This window comes from Castor canadensis, chromosome 4 (genome assembly GCF_047511655.1).
Source record: "Castor canadensis chromosome 4, mCasCan1.hap1v2, whole genome shotgun sequence".
Taxonomy (NCBI): domain Eukaryota; kingdom Metazoa; phylum Chordata; class Mammalia; order Rodentia; family Castoridae; genus Castor; species Castor canadensis.
The window spans coordinates 638,766-654,060 of record NC_133389.1 but is presented as its reverse complement, the minus strand read 5'-3'; the positions used below and the strand labels follow the sequence as shown (position 1 = coordinate 654,060).

Here is a 15,295-nt window from a genome sequence, read left to right as displayed (position 1 = left end):
CCAGGCATGCATACCCAGGGCCTGGCCCCGTGAGGGCCTTCTATCCAGGGGACCCAGAGTACTGCCCTATCCATCGTCCTAGGTGGACAAAGCAGCATCCTTTTGATGAGACATCCTTTACTGCTCACCTTCCCCTCTCTGAGCCCATGTGCTCAGAGTCACCTGGGAGGATTCGGGATGGGTTCCCACCACACACAATAACAGACGTCTTCCTGTCCTTTGTTCTAGATGGCCACCACGTCTGGGAGATGGAAGCAAAAACTGACCGAGACCTGTGCAAGCCAGTAAGTGTCCAGAGCGCTGTGGGGGGTGAGGGTCCTATTTGTTGAAGCAAAGCAACCTGTGTAAACAGAGGTATAAGACAACACAGCCACACAAGACTTGCTGAAACAATGCTGCCAATAGGAGAACTGGGACAGCAACAGTGACCATAAAGACAGGAAGCTGGGCAGGGCTTGAGGCCTTTTCACCTGGCTGTGCTTTTAAAACATGCAGAAAGCAGCTGCCACCCTGAGCCAGGCTCTGTTGCATCCCTGGAGAAACCCCGTAGCTGGGACAGTCATGCCCATTCCAATGGTCTTGCTGATGGTGTGGCCCTACACAGGCCACTTCCCAGGGGAGAACTTGGCGTTCTGAGCCTCCCACATGTGCCCAGCACCTGCTCAGACATGCTGTGCCACCGTGTGACTTGGCACTGACTTATCACCACTCTCTCCAGACAGCACCCCACTGCCCAGCAGACTTTTGTTTTGAACTTGACATAAACGCATGGTCGGATCTAACCGGATCACTCAGATTTGCTCATTTGATTTACCAATGAGCAGGTGGGTGTGCATGTACCAGAAATCATGGTAAACACGTGACGTGACCTGTGGCTGACGTCACTGGTCTTTGTTTCCTGCCTGCCCATGGCACACAGCATCTGCCCACACTCCCTCTTCACCATGGACCTTCTTGGTACAGTTTACATGTAGTAGGCTCGTATGGTTAATTATTGCATCTGACTGCTTAATCATGGAGCTAAATTTTGTTTGAAATGACTGTGGATATGCTAGTTTTCTTCTGACTAGTGTTAGAGGTTTGTCTTCCTCTAGTCCTTGACCTTTAACCTTTGACTTTACATTTAAAGTGGTCGTCTTGGAGACAGCATGCAGTTGGGTCCTATCAATCCAAATCTGTCTTTGTCACTCCAACACTCTTTTAATTGGTGCACTAGGTGGTTGTTGTTCAAACTGAGGACTGCTGCAGTTGGCTTAAGATCCACAGTGAATTCCTGGAAGGACATGGTACACCAGGGCCAGTGGGTAGGGTTTTGGAGAAATCCAAAGTCCACCAGAGCTCTATAGATCATTCCACTGACCACTGCCGGAGCATCTGAACGGCCTCTTCATGGGCATGAGGAAGGGGAAGGCGTTTACATATACCCAGAGTGTGCAAGTGGGTGTTAAGCTATTCAGAAATACTATGCAGGCACAGGACTTTTTGCTCTTGGGTCATCCTTGGACACTGGGTGGCAGGAGTCACGTGAACAGGACGCATGGGAATCTCATCTTGGCAAAGGTGACTGTGGTTCCCCACAGCGTAGCTCTCAGGATGCTTGTAGTCTGCCACAGGCCCAGCCCAACTCCCTCTCCTCACAGACGACTCCGTGAGAAGGAAGTGTCTTCTGCTATGAGACTCAGCCCCTCTTCCAGGTGCTAATTCATTCGCCATAGGCCTTTCCAAGAGCTAGTCAGAAAGGTCCTCCCTGGCCTGGGGCAAAACCTGCTTCTTGGGGTGACTCATCCTCGGAATGCCCTGCCTCCTCCAGTGCCAGTGACACACACTGGGGGAGGGGGGTTGTCTTGCTCTGACTTGGACAGGGTTCTTATCTTCACCTGAGAAACCCTTGAGGAAATACTGAAGACCTAGGGGCAGGGAGCACACACACACACAAACACACATGCATACATCAGCATGCACACATACATGCATGCACACACTGACACACACACATGCATAATATACACATGCACGTGTGCTCACATACATATGCACACAAACAAATACATCTCCATGTGCGCAGCACCTATGCACACACACATACACACATGCTCGGGCATGCACAATACACATCTGCACACATCCACGTATGTATGTGTTATTTTGCGATCTTTTTAAGCAAAGTGGGCTTGTTCTATAATTAAGTACATGAGCTTAGTTAACACAACAGGCTCCCACGCCAGTCACGTGGTATGCTGGTGCCGTTCTTCTACATCCACAAGCAAGCTCTGCCATCATTTCATTTTCCTTCACATTCCCTCCTTCCCCTTCCTTCCCTGTATGCAAGTGTAGAGCTCCTGCGCAGATGGCATTTTTGCCAGATAGCCCATCTATTTAGAGGGTTGAAGAGCAGTGGCCTGAACCCACCTCAACATGACTGTCAAGTCACTTGTAATTTACAAAAACCAACCCCAGGGCTGAGACTGCCCTGCTGGGGGCTTTCCAATCTCCTCCTCATGACAACTTCTGTTAATGCCTCAATGGCTCATTTTTGCTTTTACCTGAGTGTCACCAAGATGTGTGCGTTCTGTGTCTTCGGTGTGCTCTGTGGAGAGTTACTTCCTTCCCTGGAGACCAGGAGTGGTGCATCTTCACAGTGAGCACTGCTGTGCAGGCAGCAGCACTGCCTGCAGTCTCCTCTAACACAGCCCAGTCCCCAGAGTCCTCTGAATGGTGTCTTTCTCTCTATCTTCATGTGTAAGAGAGGGAACCAACACTCGGTGTGAGCTTCCCAGGTCGATGGCCAAGAGCTGGGCAGAAACCCAGACTTGTGCTGCTGCCACTGCAAGCAGTCTCCCTGCAAATGGACGTGGGCATGGAAGAGTCTACACCTCAGCTCCATCACCCACCCTTCACATGTCAGCTCTGTCTCTCCCACGTCATTTTTGATAAGAGGACAGAGTACTCACCACGTTCTTGTTTCTTAATGAAGCAGTTATAAAACAGCCCAAAAAGATTTCCTGGAGTGAGTGTAGTCCCAGGTGATGGAGCCCAGCGGGGTCTTCGATCCCACCCCTGCCTCTGGCATCCATGGACCTCAGTGGCAGGCTTCTGGGCCTGTTTTCTCATCTGTAAATGGAACAGACTAGGCTTGAAGTTACTCAGATTTGTTTCTAGCACTTTAAGATTTTTTTATGAACACGATTCAATAAATTTTGCTACAATTGATTTGCTACTGTTATAACAAGCTACAATTAATTACTTTTAACAAAAGAAATGATACAATGGATTTTCACACATTTTTTTCTACTTGTAAAACTGAAATCACATGATTAAAAACAAAATGAAGAAACTATGGATTTGAAGTCCCCCGAGAAAATCAAGTGCAGCCATCCATAGTGCTGGCCCTCCTTGGGGCTACCTGTGCCATGCTTAGGTTTCACTTCTGGCCAGCATTGCTGGGGCTCCTCAGCAGACAGATGGCTTCACGTGTCCCCATTCCCAGCCAATGACTTTCCCACCGGGCACCTAGTACCCATAGCTCATGTTTTATATTTGTCCTCAAAAGAGCATGATTTTTGTAAAAATTTTGTTGGTTTTTGTTTAAAAATATGAGAAGGAAACAGCAACCAGCGTAACCTGCCCTTTTCTACCTGTCTCATGCCCTTAAACATTCCCTGCCGTGGGCTGAGAGCAGCCCTGGGTTCCCCAGTTTGAGTGAATTTGGGACCTGAGGGGATACTGTAGACATTTTCACACCACCTCTTCCCAGAGATAGTATCATCCTCCCATGTCACCAAGAGGTGACCCCACCTCCAGCAGTGCTTTTCATCTGAAGGCCTTTGTTAGGGCAGGCATGGCTCTGGGACCTCCTGAAGTCCCCACAGCTCAAGCAGCAGCAGGCAGCCTCACCAGGCTGACCACTGCTTGCTGTTGGCACTCAGGTTTCTCTCTTGGGCTCAGCTCTACCTCTAGAGTTTTTGGGTTTCTAGATATGCAAAAAGTCAAGAGCACCTCTTCCCTGTGAGCACACACCATTGGCCAAGCCTTGCTGAGACACGTGAGCATGTGCTGTACACAAAAGTCACTGTCGAAGGCTCTCTGGGCAGCCAGAGGTGGCTGTTGTGATTGGTACGTGGCAGAGATGTCACATCCATGACACCTACTTTGTAAGATGCTAACCACCTGCTTCTTCTTTGCCTCTCTCTCACCAGAATTCCCTGGTGGTTGAGATCCCACCCTTCCGCAACCAGAGAATAACCACTCCCGTCCAAGTCAGCTTCTATGTCTGCAACGGGAAGAGGAAGAGAAGCCAGTACCAGCATTTCACCTACCTTCCTGCCAATGGTAACGCAGTCTTTCTAACCTTAAGTGCTGAAAACGAGCAAAGGGGGTGCTTTTTCTAAAAGACACAGAAGCTGCCAGACAATGTCGTTGTAAAACAACGTGGTTGTGTTGTACATTTACACTGCGTGATAGCCATTAGCAGGACAGAGTCACCTATCCCCTCCATGAAAAGCCAAGCCTTCGATGTTTTTCCCTTCGTTACCGATGCACCTTGGGATAAATGCTTTATCATTTTGCTGGCTTCTTGCAAGCACGCAGCAGCCATGCAGCTCCTTTGCACGCAGAACCTGAGGTGGTCTTGGTGTGCATTATTGAATTCTATGGATCTGGGAGGTAGAAGGCTCGTCGTTAACAGCTGTTTTGTAGGTGGCTTCAGATATAAACTCTTGCTGTTCAGCTGAGAGCTGGCAGCTGCCAAGGTCACTGGGGAGCATGAGTGACTGCCCTCGTGGTGATGCTCCACAAGCATGTCTCCGTGGAATAATTCATCTCCTGTGATTTGGGGCTTTCAGGCATAGGTGCCCTCTTCCTCTTTGTACTGCCTTTCCCCTCAAAATAATCAGCGTACCTTTTCAACTTTTTAGCGTGTTTTCTTGAAAAAAAAAAAAACCATTTAGGGGGTGGGATTTTCACTCCCTAAGGTAGTAGAAAAAAGAGGGGTGTCCTGTGGTGTCCTGGGGGCTTCTTGTATGGGTACAGGCCACTCTCCTGGCCAGCAGGACATGTGGACTGCCATCCCAAGCCTTACTGTGTTCTGAATCAGCTCAGTTATTTCAACACAATCTTTTTATACTGTTGCTCTTTTTTCTAAAAATTTGAAATTCATATAATTTAAGAGGGAAATTATACACTAAAAACTATTGGTGAAAACAGTCAAATGTCATCTTAGTAAAAATCAAGATTTTTTTTAAAGGTTTCAGTTTTCTCTGAATGTAAAAAGGCATTTGCAATCAACTAGATAATAAGAAACCCCAAGCATGTCTAAGTTGGCATTAAACTTCTGGGGTTAATCCTTTTATCAGGCAAATCCTAGAAATGGTTTTCAAGACTTGAAATAATAGAATTTTATTATCAAGTCATTATACCATAAGGGTGTCTGCCCCTGAACCAGAGCTGTAAGAAATGCCACATGTGACCCTTGGCCCAGCCACCTGCATCATGTCCTGCAACTGCTCTTGGGTTTATGCAGTATCTCACTCCTAGTTCATGAATCCCATCCATTTTTGGAATAATGTACAAATTTCTTACACAAGAAAACATTTAGTGTTTTATTGAAAGTACAATGACTGTGACCTAATTAAACTTCAAGCATGGTTGACCAAAAATTGAATACTGTAAAGAAAATCTAAAGCAATGTGGGGAACAGCATGAAAGTTCTTTTTTGTTTTCCTGTTTGATGGCACACTGCGCCGCTCTCCTCCTGCCCACAGAGGCTTACGTGGTGCTGGGCTTCAGCACTGAGTCCCCACGGCAGGTAAAGGGGCCTGAAGAGTGGGAGGCTGAGATCACAGAGCTGGCGGCTGAGTTCCACTGCTGTCTCCTGCCACACCTCACCCTGCAGTCAGCAGCCAGTCCTGCCAGCTGTGCCCTGCTGTCTGCCCTGCACCCCTTTGCCTCCCGTTCTCCAAGTCGACCTGTTACTGGGTGCCCCTCTGCCTATCACCCACCCAGACTAGCTCATTTGCAGAGCAGGGCTTCCCCAGCTCCCTCCTGGGCTAAGGGCCCATCTGGTCCTGGCCTCTTTCCAGCCTCCTCCATCCCTACTCTCCTGGACATTTGCCTCCAGTCCCCAGGTGACTATGGCCACCAGCCTGGTCCTGAGGATGACAATTGTACTCCCTTCCCACCTGACTGTGCACTCCTTCACAGAGACCTGGGCCACCACAGGGTCGAGTCCCTGACGTTATTCAGCGCCTGATGTGTGGCCAGCTGTCAACATGTGCTTCTTAAAATAAATAAACGAGCAGATGGAGAAATGCAGCTCCCGTGTCCGTGTTCTGTCTGGTGCTCTCCCATCACACTCGGGGCACCTGCAGCTCTGGGGCTGTGAGACACAGAAGCTGCAAGACCACTGTGGTTTCCAGTGCCCAGAGCCTCTCCTTCTTACATCAGTGTGTTTGTGTCCTGGAGCCCCACTTGGGTGGCTCCTGCTCGTTGTCACCAGGCTGAATACTGTGCCCACATGAGCCAGAACCAGCAGCTCCAAAGTTCAAAAGTCTGGTGTTGATGAAAGCCCCACAGAACGGGCAGGTGGAGGGCTTTTGTTCCAGCATTTGCCCGATTCCACAGAATTTTTGGTTTGCTCTTCTTTCTCTTTAACTGTGAAGGTGCTAGCCCTTACCTGCGTTTTGCTGCATCATTGCAAGAGCAGACACTCTGCAGACAGACAGGTTCTTAAAGTCATAACATGCTGTTGAGGTATATGAGATAACAGAAATAAACCCATTTAAACCCTACCTGTGAAATTCATTTTCATGCGCCACTATATAAGGGCAAGTCTCATTTGGGGTTTCTTTCAAACTTAGGCATAAGGGTAGCTCAAGAGGCTGCATCAGACACCTATCTCTCTCACCCTCAGGAAGGGTCCCACTTCCCACAAAACCACCCCTTGTGGGCCCCATCTGAGTCCCAGCATGCTGGAAGTTGAGGTTCCCAGGTGTCTTGTTGCCTGTGGGGAGGGAAGAGGACCTCATGGCCACCAGCCTACTTTCTGTTTCGGCAGTAAAGTTGTCTCCTGACGACTTGGCAGCAGGTAAACTAAGCCAGCAGCTCTGAGTGATGCCCACCTGTGCGCCTGTCACTTTTCAGGCTAAACTGTCACGGTGGTCGGATAGCAGGTAATGAGGCAAGTGTGCAGGTGTTTTGGTGCGTGGTCTGTGGAGGGCATTCTGGCTTCCCGGGCCCTCTGGGTGGAGGCAGCGGGTGTCTAACAGGAAAAAGTTTCCACTTGAACGTAGGCGCGGCCAGTTGGCAACCCCTGCACTCAGCCCTCTGCCGTCCCTGGGATAGCCATCAAGCCCAGAATGGCGAAAACACCCGTGCAATCATAGAGGGGGCTGCATAGCACATGGACCCACCCAGGGAGGCCCTCTTAAGTTTCTTGTTTGTCACTGTTTTTGCTTAACTGTGCCCAAATTTAGTCTTCCAAAAGGAAAATGTGCTGTCTTCCTAGATGAGCTGTAAGAGCTGGGGTGCCCTGGAGCCTGTCATGAGACAGAGGCTCTGCCAGGAATAGTCATGGTGTAAGCCGTTATCCAGCCTGTCAGTTATAATTAGAGACATGATGGTCTGTGCACGTGGGGTGTCTCCCGTGTGGGTTTCACGATGAGCGTCCACGCTGGCCTGGGATCTGGTTGGAGTGATTTCTGTCCCTGGGCTTAGAAGGGTAGGCCTGACGCCTGTCTTACAAGGGTGAGGGCTTTTAGAAAAGAAAACTGAATGATGAACTCAAAAGTGCATCTCAAAGTCAGTGTTTCTTTAAAATGAGGAAATCATGATAGATTTTTGGATCTTTGGGACTCAGTTCACCTGAAACCACTTTAGTTGATCTCCTAGGAATGCATCTGAGGCTGCTGGCTCTTCCACCTGGGTTCAGGTGAGGATGTCTTCCACTCTCAGAGCCCAGGAACACCTGCTGACACTGCTTCTGGGGAGTCCCTGAGTGGTCAGAGCGGGGGTTTGAGGTGGGGCACGCAGCCCTACAGAGGGTCACCTGGGGATTGGGAGCAGTGTCTGACATAAATCCTGCACATGACTATGGGCAAGGATGAGCATCATTCAGCTGACACAGCATAAGTCTGCCTGGAATTGTGGGCCTCTGGCTCCCCAGCCTCCCTGATGGGGGACTGGGCTCTGGGGTAGAGACATGAGTCACCTGGAGAATGAAACTCCAAGAAGAGCCATACTTCCTTCCCTTCCTGGTTACTAACAAAAGAGCCCATCTTTCTGATCATACAACAGTGAAGTAAGATTGAAAAAATCCGTTTCTACTTCAAGGGGGAGAATTTATCGTAGTGTGGAAGTAGACCTGGGCACGGACACCCAGCCACTGCCCTGACAGCAGCCCCTCTGCAAACGCCTCTCTGAGCCTGGTTTCAGGAGTGAGGTGCAGAGAGCCAAGCAGCCTGGTGAGCACTGGGCACAGGTTGGCCATGCTCATTGGAAAGGACCATGCCCTTCCTAGAGGGGCTGTATCTTCCAAACCCTGCCCACCCCATCCTGTGATGTCATTGCTGTCCCACCCCTATTGGAGACAAAAGCCTCCTTGCTCTAGACACTAAGTGAGATCAATCTTGGATAATGTAGGTCACTCTCCAAGCCTGGGAGACAGGACCGTGTTGCCCGGCCACATTCAAGGCAGAAGCCCTCCTGCATCCCTCAGCTGACCTCCCCAGCTGCCCAGTACCCAATGTGGCAGATGTAAGCCACAGGACCCTCTCATGTTAGGACCACCTCCTGGACTGACATGCAGCCCCTCATCAGAGCCCTCCCTTATGTCAAATAACATGTCATGCTGACTTCCTACCCCATGGTGCGTAGCGCGTGTTGGTTCTGGGAGACCCAGCCTCCTGATAGTTTCCTCTACCAGCAAAATAAAGTCTCATGGAGAAGCCAGGGGGAAGGTCGGGGACGTGGAGAGCTGCCCTTGTTCCTGGAGCTGCGGATGGCATCTGTACTCATCAGCCCCCAGGGACCTCGGGAACCAGCTGGCCACTTTGGCTCCCAGTGCCACTTTGCTTAGTGGTGTGGCTAGTCCCATGGACATTCTGAAGCATCCTTCCTGAGTCAGCTCAGTCATGTGATAAACACATGTCATGGAACTGAGCCTCCCCAGTAGGGCCAGGCGTGTGCACCCGATGTTCCCGACCCCCAAGTCTCACATCAGTCAGGGGCATGATTTTGCTTCTCACTCCCCATGTTTCAAGCCTAACATAACAGAAAAAAATTAACTCCCACATACAGTGGGGCCTTGGCCCCTCCACACCCATGGGGAACTCTGAGCTCTGGCAGAGGCCATTTACTGTTCTCACTGGCCCCCCAGGATGGGTCCCCAAGAATTAGAAGAAGGGCTCAAGTTAAAAGGAGAATTGGGGGTGTCTTTACCCCCAAATGCTAACACAGGCTCTGAGAGATGCAGAGAAAAGTTTAACCACCTAATACACACACCCGCCTACACATGCATGTGTTGGTGGCTTCCTTTGACTCTGTGAGGTTTTTGTTTTTTTGTTTTGGCGGCACTAGGATTTGCAGTCAAGGCCTTGCGCTTGCCAGTCAGGCACTGTACCTCTTGAGCCACACCCTCAGTCCTTTTTGCTTTAGGGTATTTTTCAGGTAGGGTCTTGCTTTTTGTCCAGGCCAGCCTAAGCTGCAAGTAGCTGGGGTCACAGGCACACACCACCACACCCACTTTGTTTTGTTGAGATGGGGGTCGTACTTTTTGCCCAGGTCGGCCTTGAACCTTGATCCTCCTGATCTCAGCCTTCCCAGTAGCAGGATTGTAGGTGTGAGCCACTGTTCCCAGCAGACAGTGTTTTAAAACAGGGAAAAGTTCTGAAGGTGGAAGACTGTCCCTGAAGAAAGTAGAGATGGGAGAGGTGACAGGACGGAACAGATGTGAGCACCTGACTGGTGAACGAGAAAGATTCTGGTGGAGGAGCTGTGAAGATGGGAAGTCCTGGCTGCAGGGGATGGGAACAGAGAGGCTGAGGGCAGCCACCACCCCCAAGGACTCCACACAGACAGCTCACAGTACACAGCAGCCCATCAGGAAGAGAAGGGGAGGGTGTTTTGTTTAGAAATCTAAGGGCCACATGCCATTGAAAACAAAGAGTGAGTCAGTGGGAGTGGAATACCCAGTGAGCCTGGACCTCAAGGTATGCGTGCACCCGGAGGGTGGGCTAGAGGAGCGGACTCCGTCTGTGATCTGTGCACCCAGGCTGGCCAGCCTGCCTGTGTGTGAGCCATCTCCGGATGGGCTGCTTTCGGGCCTAGCCACCCCACGTGGCTCTGTCCTGTGCCGTTGTCACAGACCCTGACCCAGCTGCAGAAGGGTGAGTCATGCACTCAGAGCACAAAGTGCTATGGCAATTACGGAGAGAAACCTGATCGATGTATTTTTTGGCTTCTGTGGTCTGTTTTGACCATCCTCTGCCATGGGCCTAATTGGTAATCAGCACACCCGCACCCAGCCGTGCCCTGGGGGAAAGACAGGCTCATCCACACCTGGGGCTGTGGGCTGACGCCCACAGACAATGGAACCGCCCCCTTCCCTGTGTGGGTTAAGCCCGCCCTGTCACTTTTGATCTGAGGCCTGGTGACTGATCTCTGTGCCTACTTTGATGCTCCCAGAAACTGAGGCTCTCAGCCCTCTGCTTTAGGGCTGATGCGAGGACTAAGGAGAGATGGTAGCACTTGTGTCACCCCTTAGCACATGGTCTGGGAGAGCCCACATTGCTGAGGGCTAGTCCATAGCTCTCTGATGTATAGTTGGGATATAAACTTCCCTGTGGCCCCAGAAATCTGGACCTTCCTAGACTCCCTGGGACCCAACACTGCTAGATCTATGGCTATGCTGTGCAGAAGAGCAGCTGTGTTTCCAGGTCGGGAAGATGCTTAGAATCGTACACCCTCATGGTCCTGTGCCAGGCGGGCAGCTGCTGGGCTGACTCACTGGTCCCCCAGACTGCAGGATCTGCCAGACTCTGGACAAGGAAGGAGGCGCCCCCCACTCCTGGGTCTGGACTCATTGCCTTCTTTCCTGTTTCACGATTTAAAGTCCTGCCCTCAGGCTATCATCTCTGGCGTTATGTTGATGGCAAAACTTGGGCCTTAATGTTATGCATCAAAGGAGGACAATCTGATCTTTGTTTTCTAGGGGTTTAGACTTTGAACAAAACCTCTTTTGTCCAGCACTACATATGTACCTGGTAAGGTAGTTCAAGCTGCAACACTTGAGATCACTTGAAAATGTGTGCGTCCAAGGAGGAGGGAGACAATAGCAGAATAATTCTGCCTGTGTGCTCATGCGCAGTGTGCATGCTGCTAGCAGGTGTTGAATTGCTTGGTACTCCTTTCTGCCTGGTGGTCAGGTGTTACTGCAGAGAAAAGGGGGATTTAAAAGGGCACGGGCCCTGTCTACTCTGTGTCAGAGTCCTGTTAAACTTCAGTCGTTCTTCAGTCCTGAGACTGTAGGTCCAACATCAGGGTGCCATGGCATCAGGCTCTGGGGAGGTCTGCTTCTCACTGTGTCCTCACAAGGTGGAGAGAGAGTCCTATGAGAACATCTACCAATGACAGCATTTAACCTTAGTAACCTTCTAAAAGCCCCACGTCCAAACTCAGTCCCACTGGGGATTGGGGCTTCACGTGAGTTTTGGGGTACTGGGCCACCCAAGTCCAGTTCAGGCTGAGCCCTGGGTTTGCCTACCTTCTCCAGAGGTAGACCTTGGGAAACGGTGTGTGTGGTCCCTGGGGGAGCAGAGTCTGTGCCAGCCACTGTGCCACACAGGTTCATTTTCACTACTCACGATCTTCAGGCAGTTCTCAATGTCCATCTCAGAGCTGGGTAAACTGAGGCTCATGGGAATTACTAGCTGAGAGGTCACACAGCTAGTAGGTAGCTTCCTCCTACAGGACATGGCAGCCATGTCCTGGCATGGCTGCTGCCCACCCAAGTGCGGGGGCACTGTGTGCGCTCAAGCTGACTTAGAACAGGATGCAGATGCAGTCTGCTTTATTGTATGGTTTCTCTGGTCCTTCACTCTTTCAGGTCCAACGCTGGGCACGGATGGAGGCAGAAAATATCAGTGAAACTTAGCTGGCAAGGCCACTCAGCTGCCATATTTCTTCGAGAGCAGTCTTGTTTTCCCAAATACAGCAGTTAGAGTCCTGAACTGCCCACATTTAGCAGAGCCAGGCCCCGTGGCTGCCTTTCAAATGGAGATGGTCTGTCTTCCAGACAGACCATCAGGCACCTTGGCTGACCCTGGGAGAGGATGGGCCCTTCTCTGCCTCCTATTGAGCCATACATGGCCCCTCTCACTCACAGGTGTGGGGTCTGTGCACTGTCAGGCGCACAGGGGGCCAGCACGAGAAGAGCCCCAACTCATGTCCACATCAGCCCTGAAAGAGAGACTGGCTCCGTGCTTACCTGTCCCTTCAGGAGGGAGGCTATGCTTCTCCCCTCCACCCAGGTCCTGGGGATTGGACCCAGGGACCCACACACCCTGGGCAACGGCCCACCACTGAGCACACCCAGTCCAACTGGCAGTCATGAAAGACACAGCAACATTGGTCTGCAGTCTGGGCTAAGCCCAACTGGACTCCTCTCAGGAAACCATAGGCTATCACCACCCTGCATCCACCAGAGTTGGCCCAGCCACTCCCTCGTCTCCCTCGTCTGGGTGGACAGGCTTGGGGTTCAAGGCCAAGCTCAAAGCCCTCTGTCTACTCCTGGATCTGGTTGGGGGCCCTCTGGCTGCCTCCACTACTATGCACCTGTTAAAACAGTCATGGGCGTCTGTGCAATATTCACAGGAACTGTCTGCAGGAATCTCTCTACCAGAAAGCTTGAGGCAAGAAACCCTCAGGTGAACTGGGCGGAACCAGCTGTTTCCAAACTCCCATCCAGGTGGCTTCAGAAGGACCTGTGGCCAGCTGGCAAGGAGGAGCATCACCTCCAGGAGCTATCTGTGCACTGGCACTCGTAGCCCACATTTGCTCCTGAGCTAGGTGCTGTAGAATGCCCAAATCTGAGCAGCAGAGCCCTGGCTATGTCCAGAACCTTCAGCACAGCAGGTAGCTGAGGACTCCCATGAGCACTCGTGGGACACAAAAGAGCTGCCCTGCACTGAGGGCCTCTCAGCCCGACCTGGGGAGGCCAGAGGAGCAGCTCTGCCCAGCCCAGGAGCCTAGTGCGGACAGAACAGGATCTGACTGGCGATGACCAGGGGAAGCCTGCCCACTATTGCTTGGAGGCTCAGGGGAGCCCAGGAATGTTCTGGAAAGCTCTTTGTTCCACAGACAATATTGCAGGACATGGTCCAGGGAAGATGCTTCTCTAACATATCACAGAGCGTCTGTCATCAAACCTGTCATCTGCACTTGGCCGTAAGGAAACCTGGAGGCCCCTGAATTCCAGCCCAGAATGAGGACTCACACTGCCTAAGGTCCCTTCTGAGCAGAGTCCTGCAGTCACCCTTAGTGAGGAGCTGGGCACTGCAGGTCAGCCCATCCCCGATGGGCCTTCTGCAGACTGTGAGGGTCCTGAAGCATGAGCTTGGAGTTCCAGCAGTCAGGTGCACGGTGACGATGCCTCTCATGGCTGCACAGACTCAGCATTGTGTCATGCCGGGTGAGAGCGACTGGCCTCACTGAGAGCTTGCTTTGTGAACGACAGCCGGCCCGAAAGGTCGGCATTAATCCTTCACATGTTTGCTTTCTGTAATAAACGTAGATTATGAACTCGCCACTTGGGTAATGTGATATTTTCGGTGTGCCTTGCGGTGAGCTGCGCTGCACTGGGTCGCCCCCACCCCGGCCCAGCAAAGGAGACGTTGCGTCACGCCCAGCCCAGCGCTGGCCGGGAGAAGCACTCCCCATGGTCGCCCCACCATGCCTCCTTCCAGTGAGCTAGACAGGCGGGACCAGCCCCTGGGCTTCTGTGCAGGACACATTCTTTCAATTTCCTCACTAATAGGAAACAGGAGTCTCTGTCCTATGCGGCTTTATTGTCTCTGAACTCCACATGAAAAATGCAACCTAGACTGCGCAGTCCCACGATGCAGTCTTGAGCTTTTGTGGATGCCAAGGGCATGGGGGAGGTTGGTTCTGCATCTCCCAGGTTCTCTGCTGGGGAGGGTGAGGACCTCAGGGCAGAATGCATGCGTCTCTTGGTCCCTCCTCTGCATGCGGGTTAGACTACCCCATCCCAAAGTGGCCTCCAGCTGTTCTGGTTGTCCCAGTACCATCAGTTGCTGTCCTTGGGTGGCATGTGACTTCACTGCCTCTGTCAGGGTAGAGGACGGGAAGACAAGTGGGAGGCAGGCAGGAGCCTGGAGAAGGCCAGGCTTTGGGATGGGGAACCTGAAGTGGAAAAACCAGGGGCAGCCTCAGAGGTCTGTGTATCCTTCATCTTCATCTCACACAGCTGCCTCCAGCTGGTTCTGGGACTTTGATGACCAGACTGAGAGCAAGACAGAGGTGGCACTGTTCAGAAGCTCGGAAGAGGCATGATGGCAGGAGCTGAGTCTTGGGATCAGCACAATGTGGGAGACTCACACTGCATCTTCTGTCCCTTTGTGCCAACCTGTGTGATGCTTAACTCAAAAATCAGGCTGAGGTCTGGCTCCCAGGCTAAGAGAACTGGATGTAAGATGCTGTCATTGGAAGGGCGTCCCCGTGACATTGGTTCCAAGTCTCTATTCCCCATTTCTCTGATGGACCACAGAGGCTGCAGTCAGTCATCAGGGCAGTGGTACAGGGATCTCCCAGGTAAGAGTGGCACACTGGTTCCTGGGTGGAGCTGTTGCCCTGGTCTCTGTTGGGCTCCCACACAGGCTGGTGGTTAGAGATTGGTGGGCTAGGTGGGTGAGGGGCACAGTGAGGCCTCCATCCTGCTCCACTGCACCCCCAGAGCTAGAAGTCTGGGAGTCACACCACCGATGCCAGGATCTGCCTTCCTTAAGGACATGTGGAGTGTCCTGCAGCTCAGGGTGCCCATGTCACCATGAGACATTTCCAGGACAGATCCAAGGTGATCAGAGAGAAGTGGTAGCCGGCACAGGGCAGGCCCAAAGCCATTTTAAACAGGTCATAAACAACAATTCACAGGGCTCCCAGTGGCAGGCACCACCCCACCCTGCTCCTCGCCTGGCCTCCCCCAGCTTCTGATTTCTGGCCTGGGTCCAGCCCCCACCTGCTGCTTCTGTGGCAGATAAATTATGTCTGCTGGCATTCACTGGACAGC

General features: G+C 51.8%; 1 protein-coding gene across 4 annotated transcripts in view; it reads left to right on the top strand.

Moving 5' to 3' along the window:
• The window catches only part of Nfatc1 (nuclear factor of activated T cells 1), a 110,342-nt gene that overhangs the window by 60,605 nt on the left and 34,442 nt on the right, over positions 1-15,295 (top strand). For 3 of the 4 annotated variants that reach the window (XM_074069601.1, XM_074069604.1, XM_074069602.1), the window contains exons 7-8: positions 229-284; positions 4,197-4,329. In XM_074069601.1, coding sequence (XP_073925702.1) covers positions 229-284; positions 4,197-4,329 — 189 coding nt within the window. Of the gene's footprint in view, positions 1-228; positions 285-4,196; positions 4,330-5,759; positions 13,774-15,295 lie in introns of those variants that run through there. The other variant, XM_074069603.1, reaches the window with a different exon arrangement.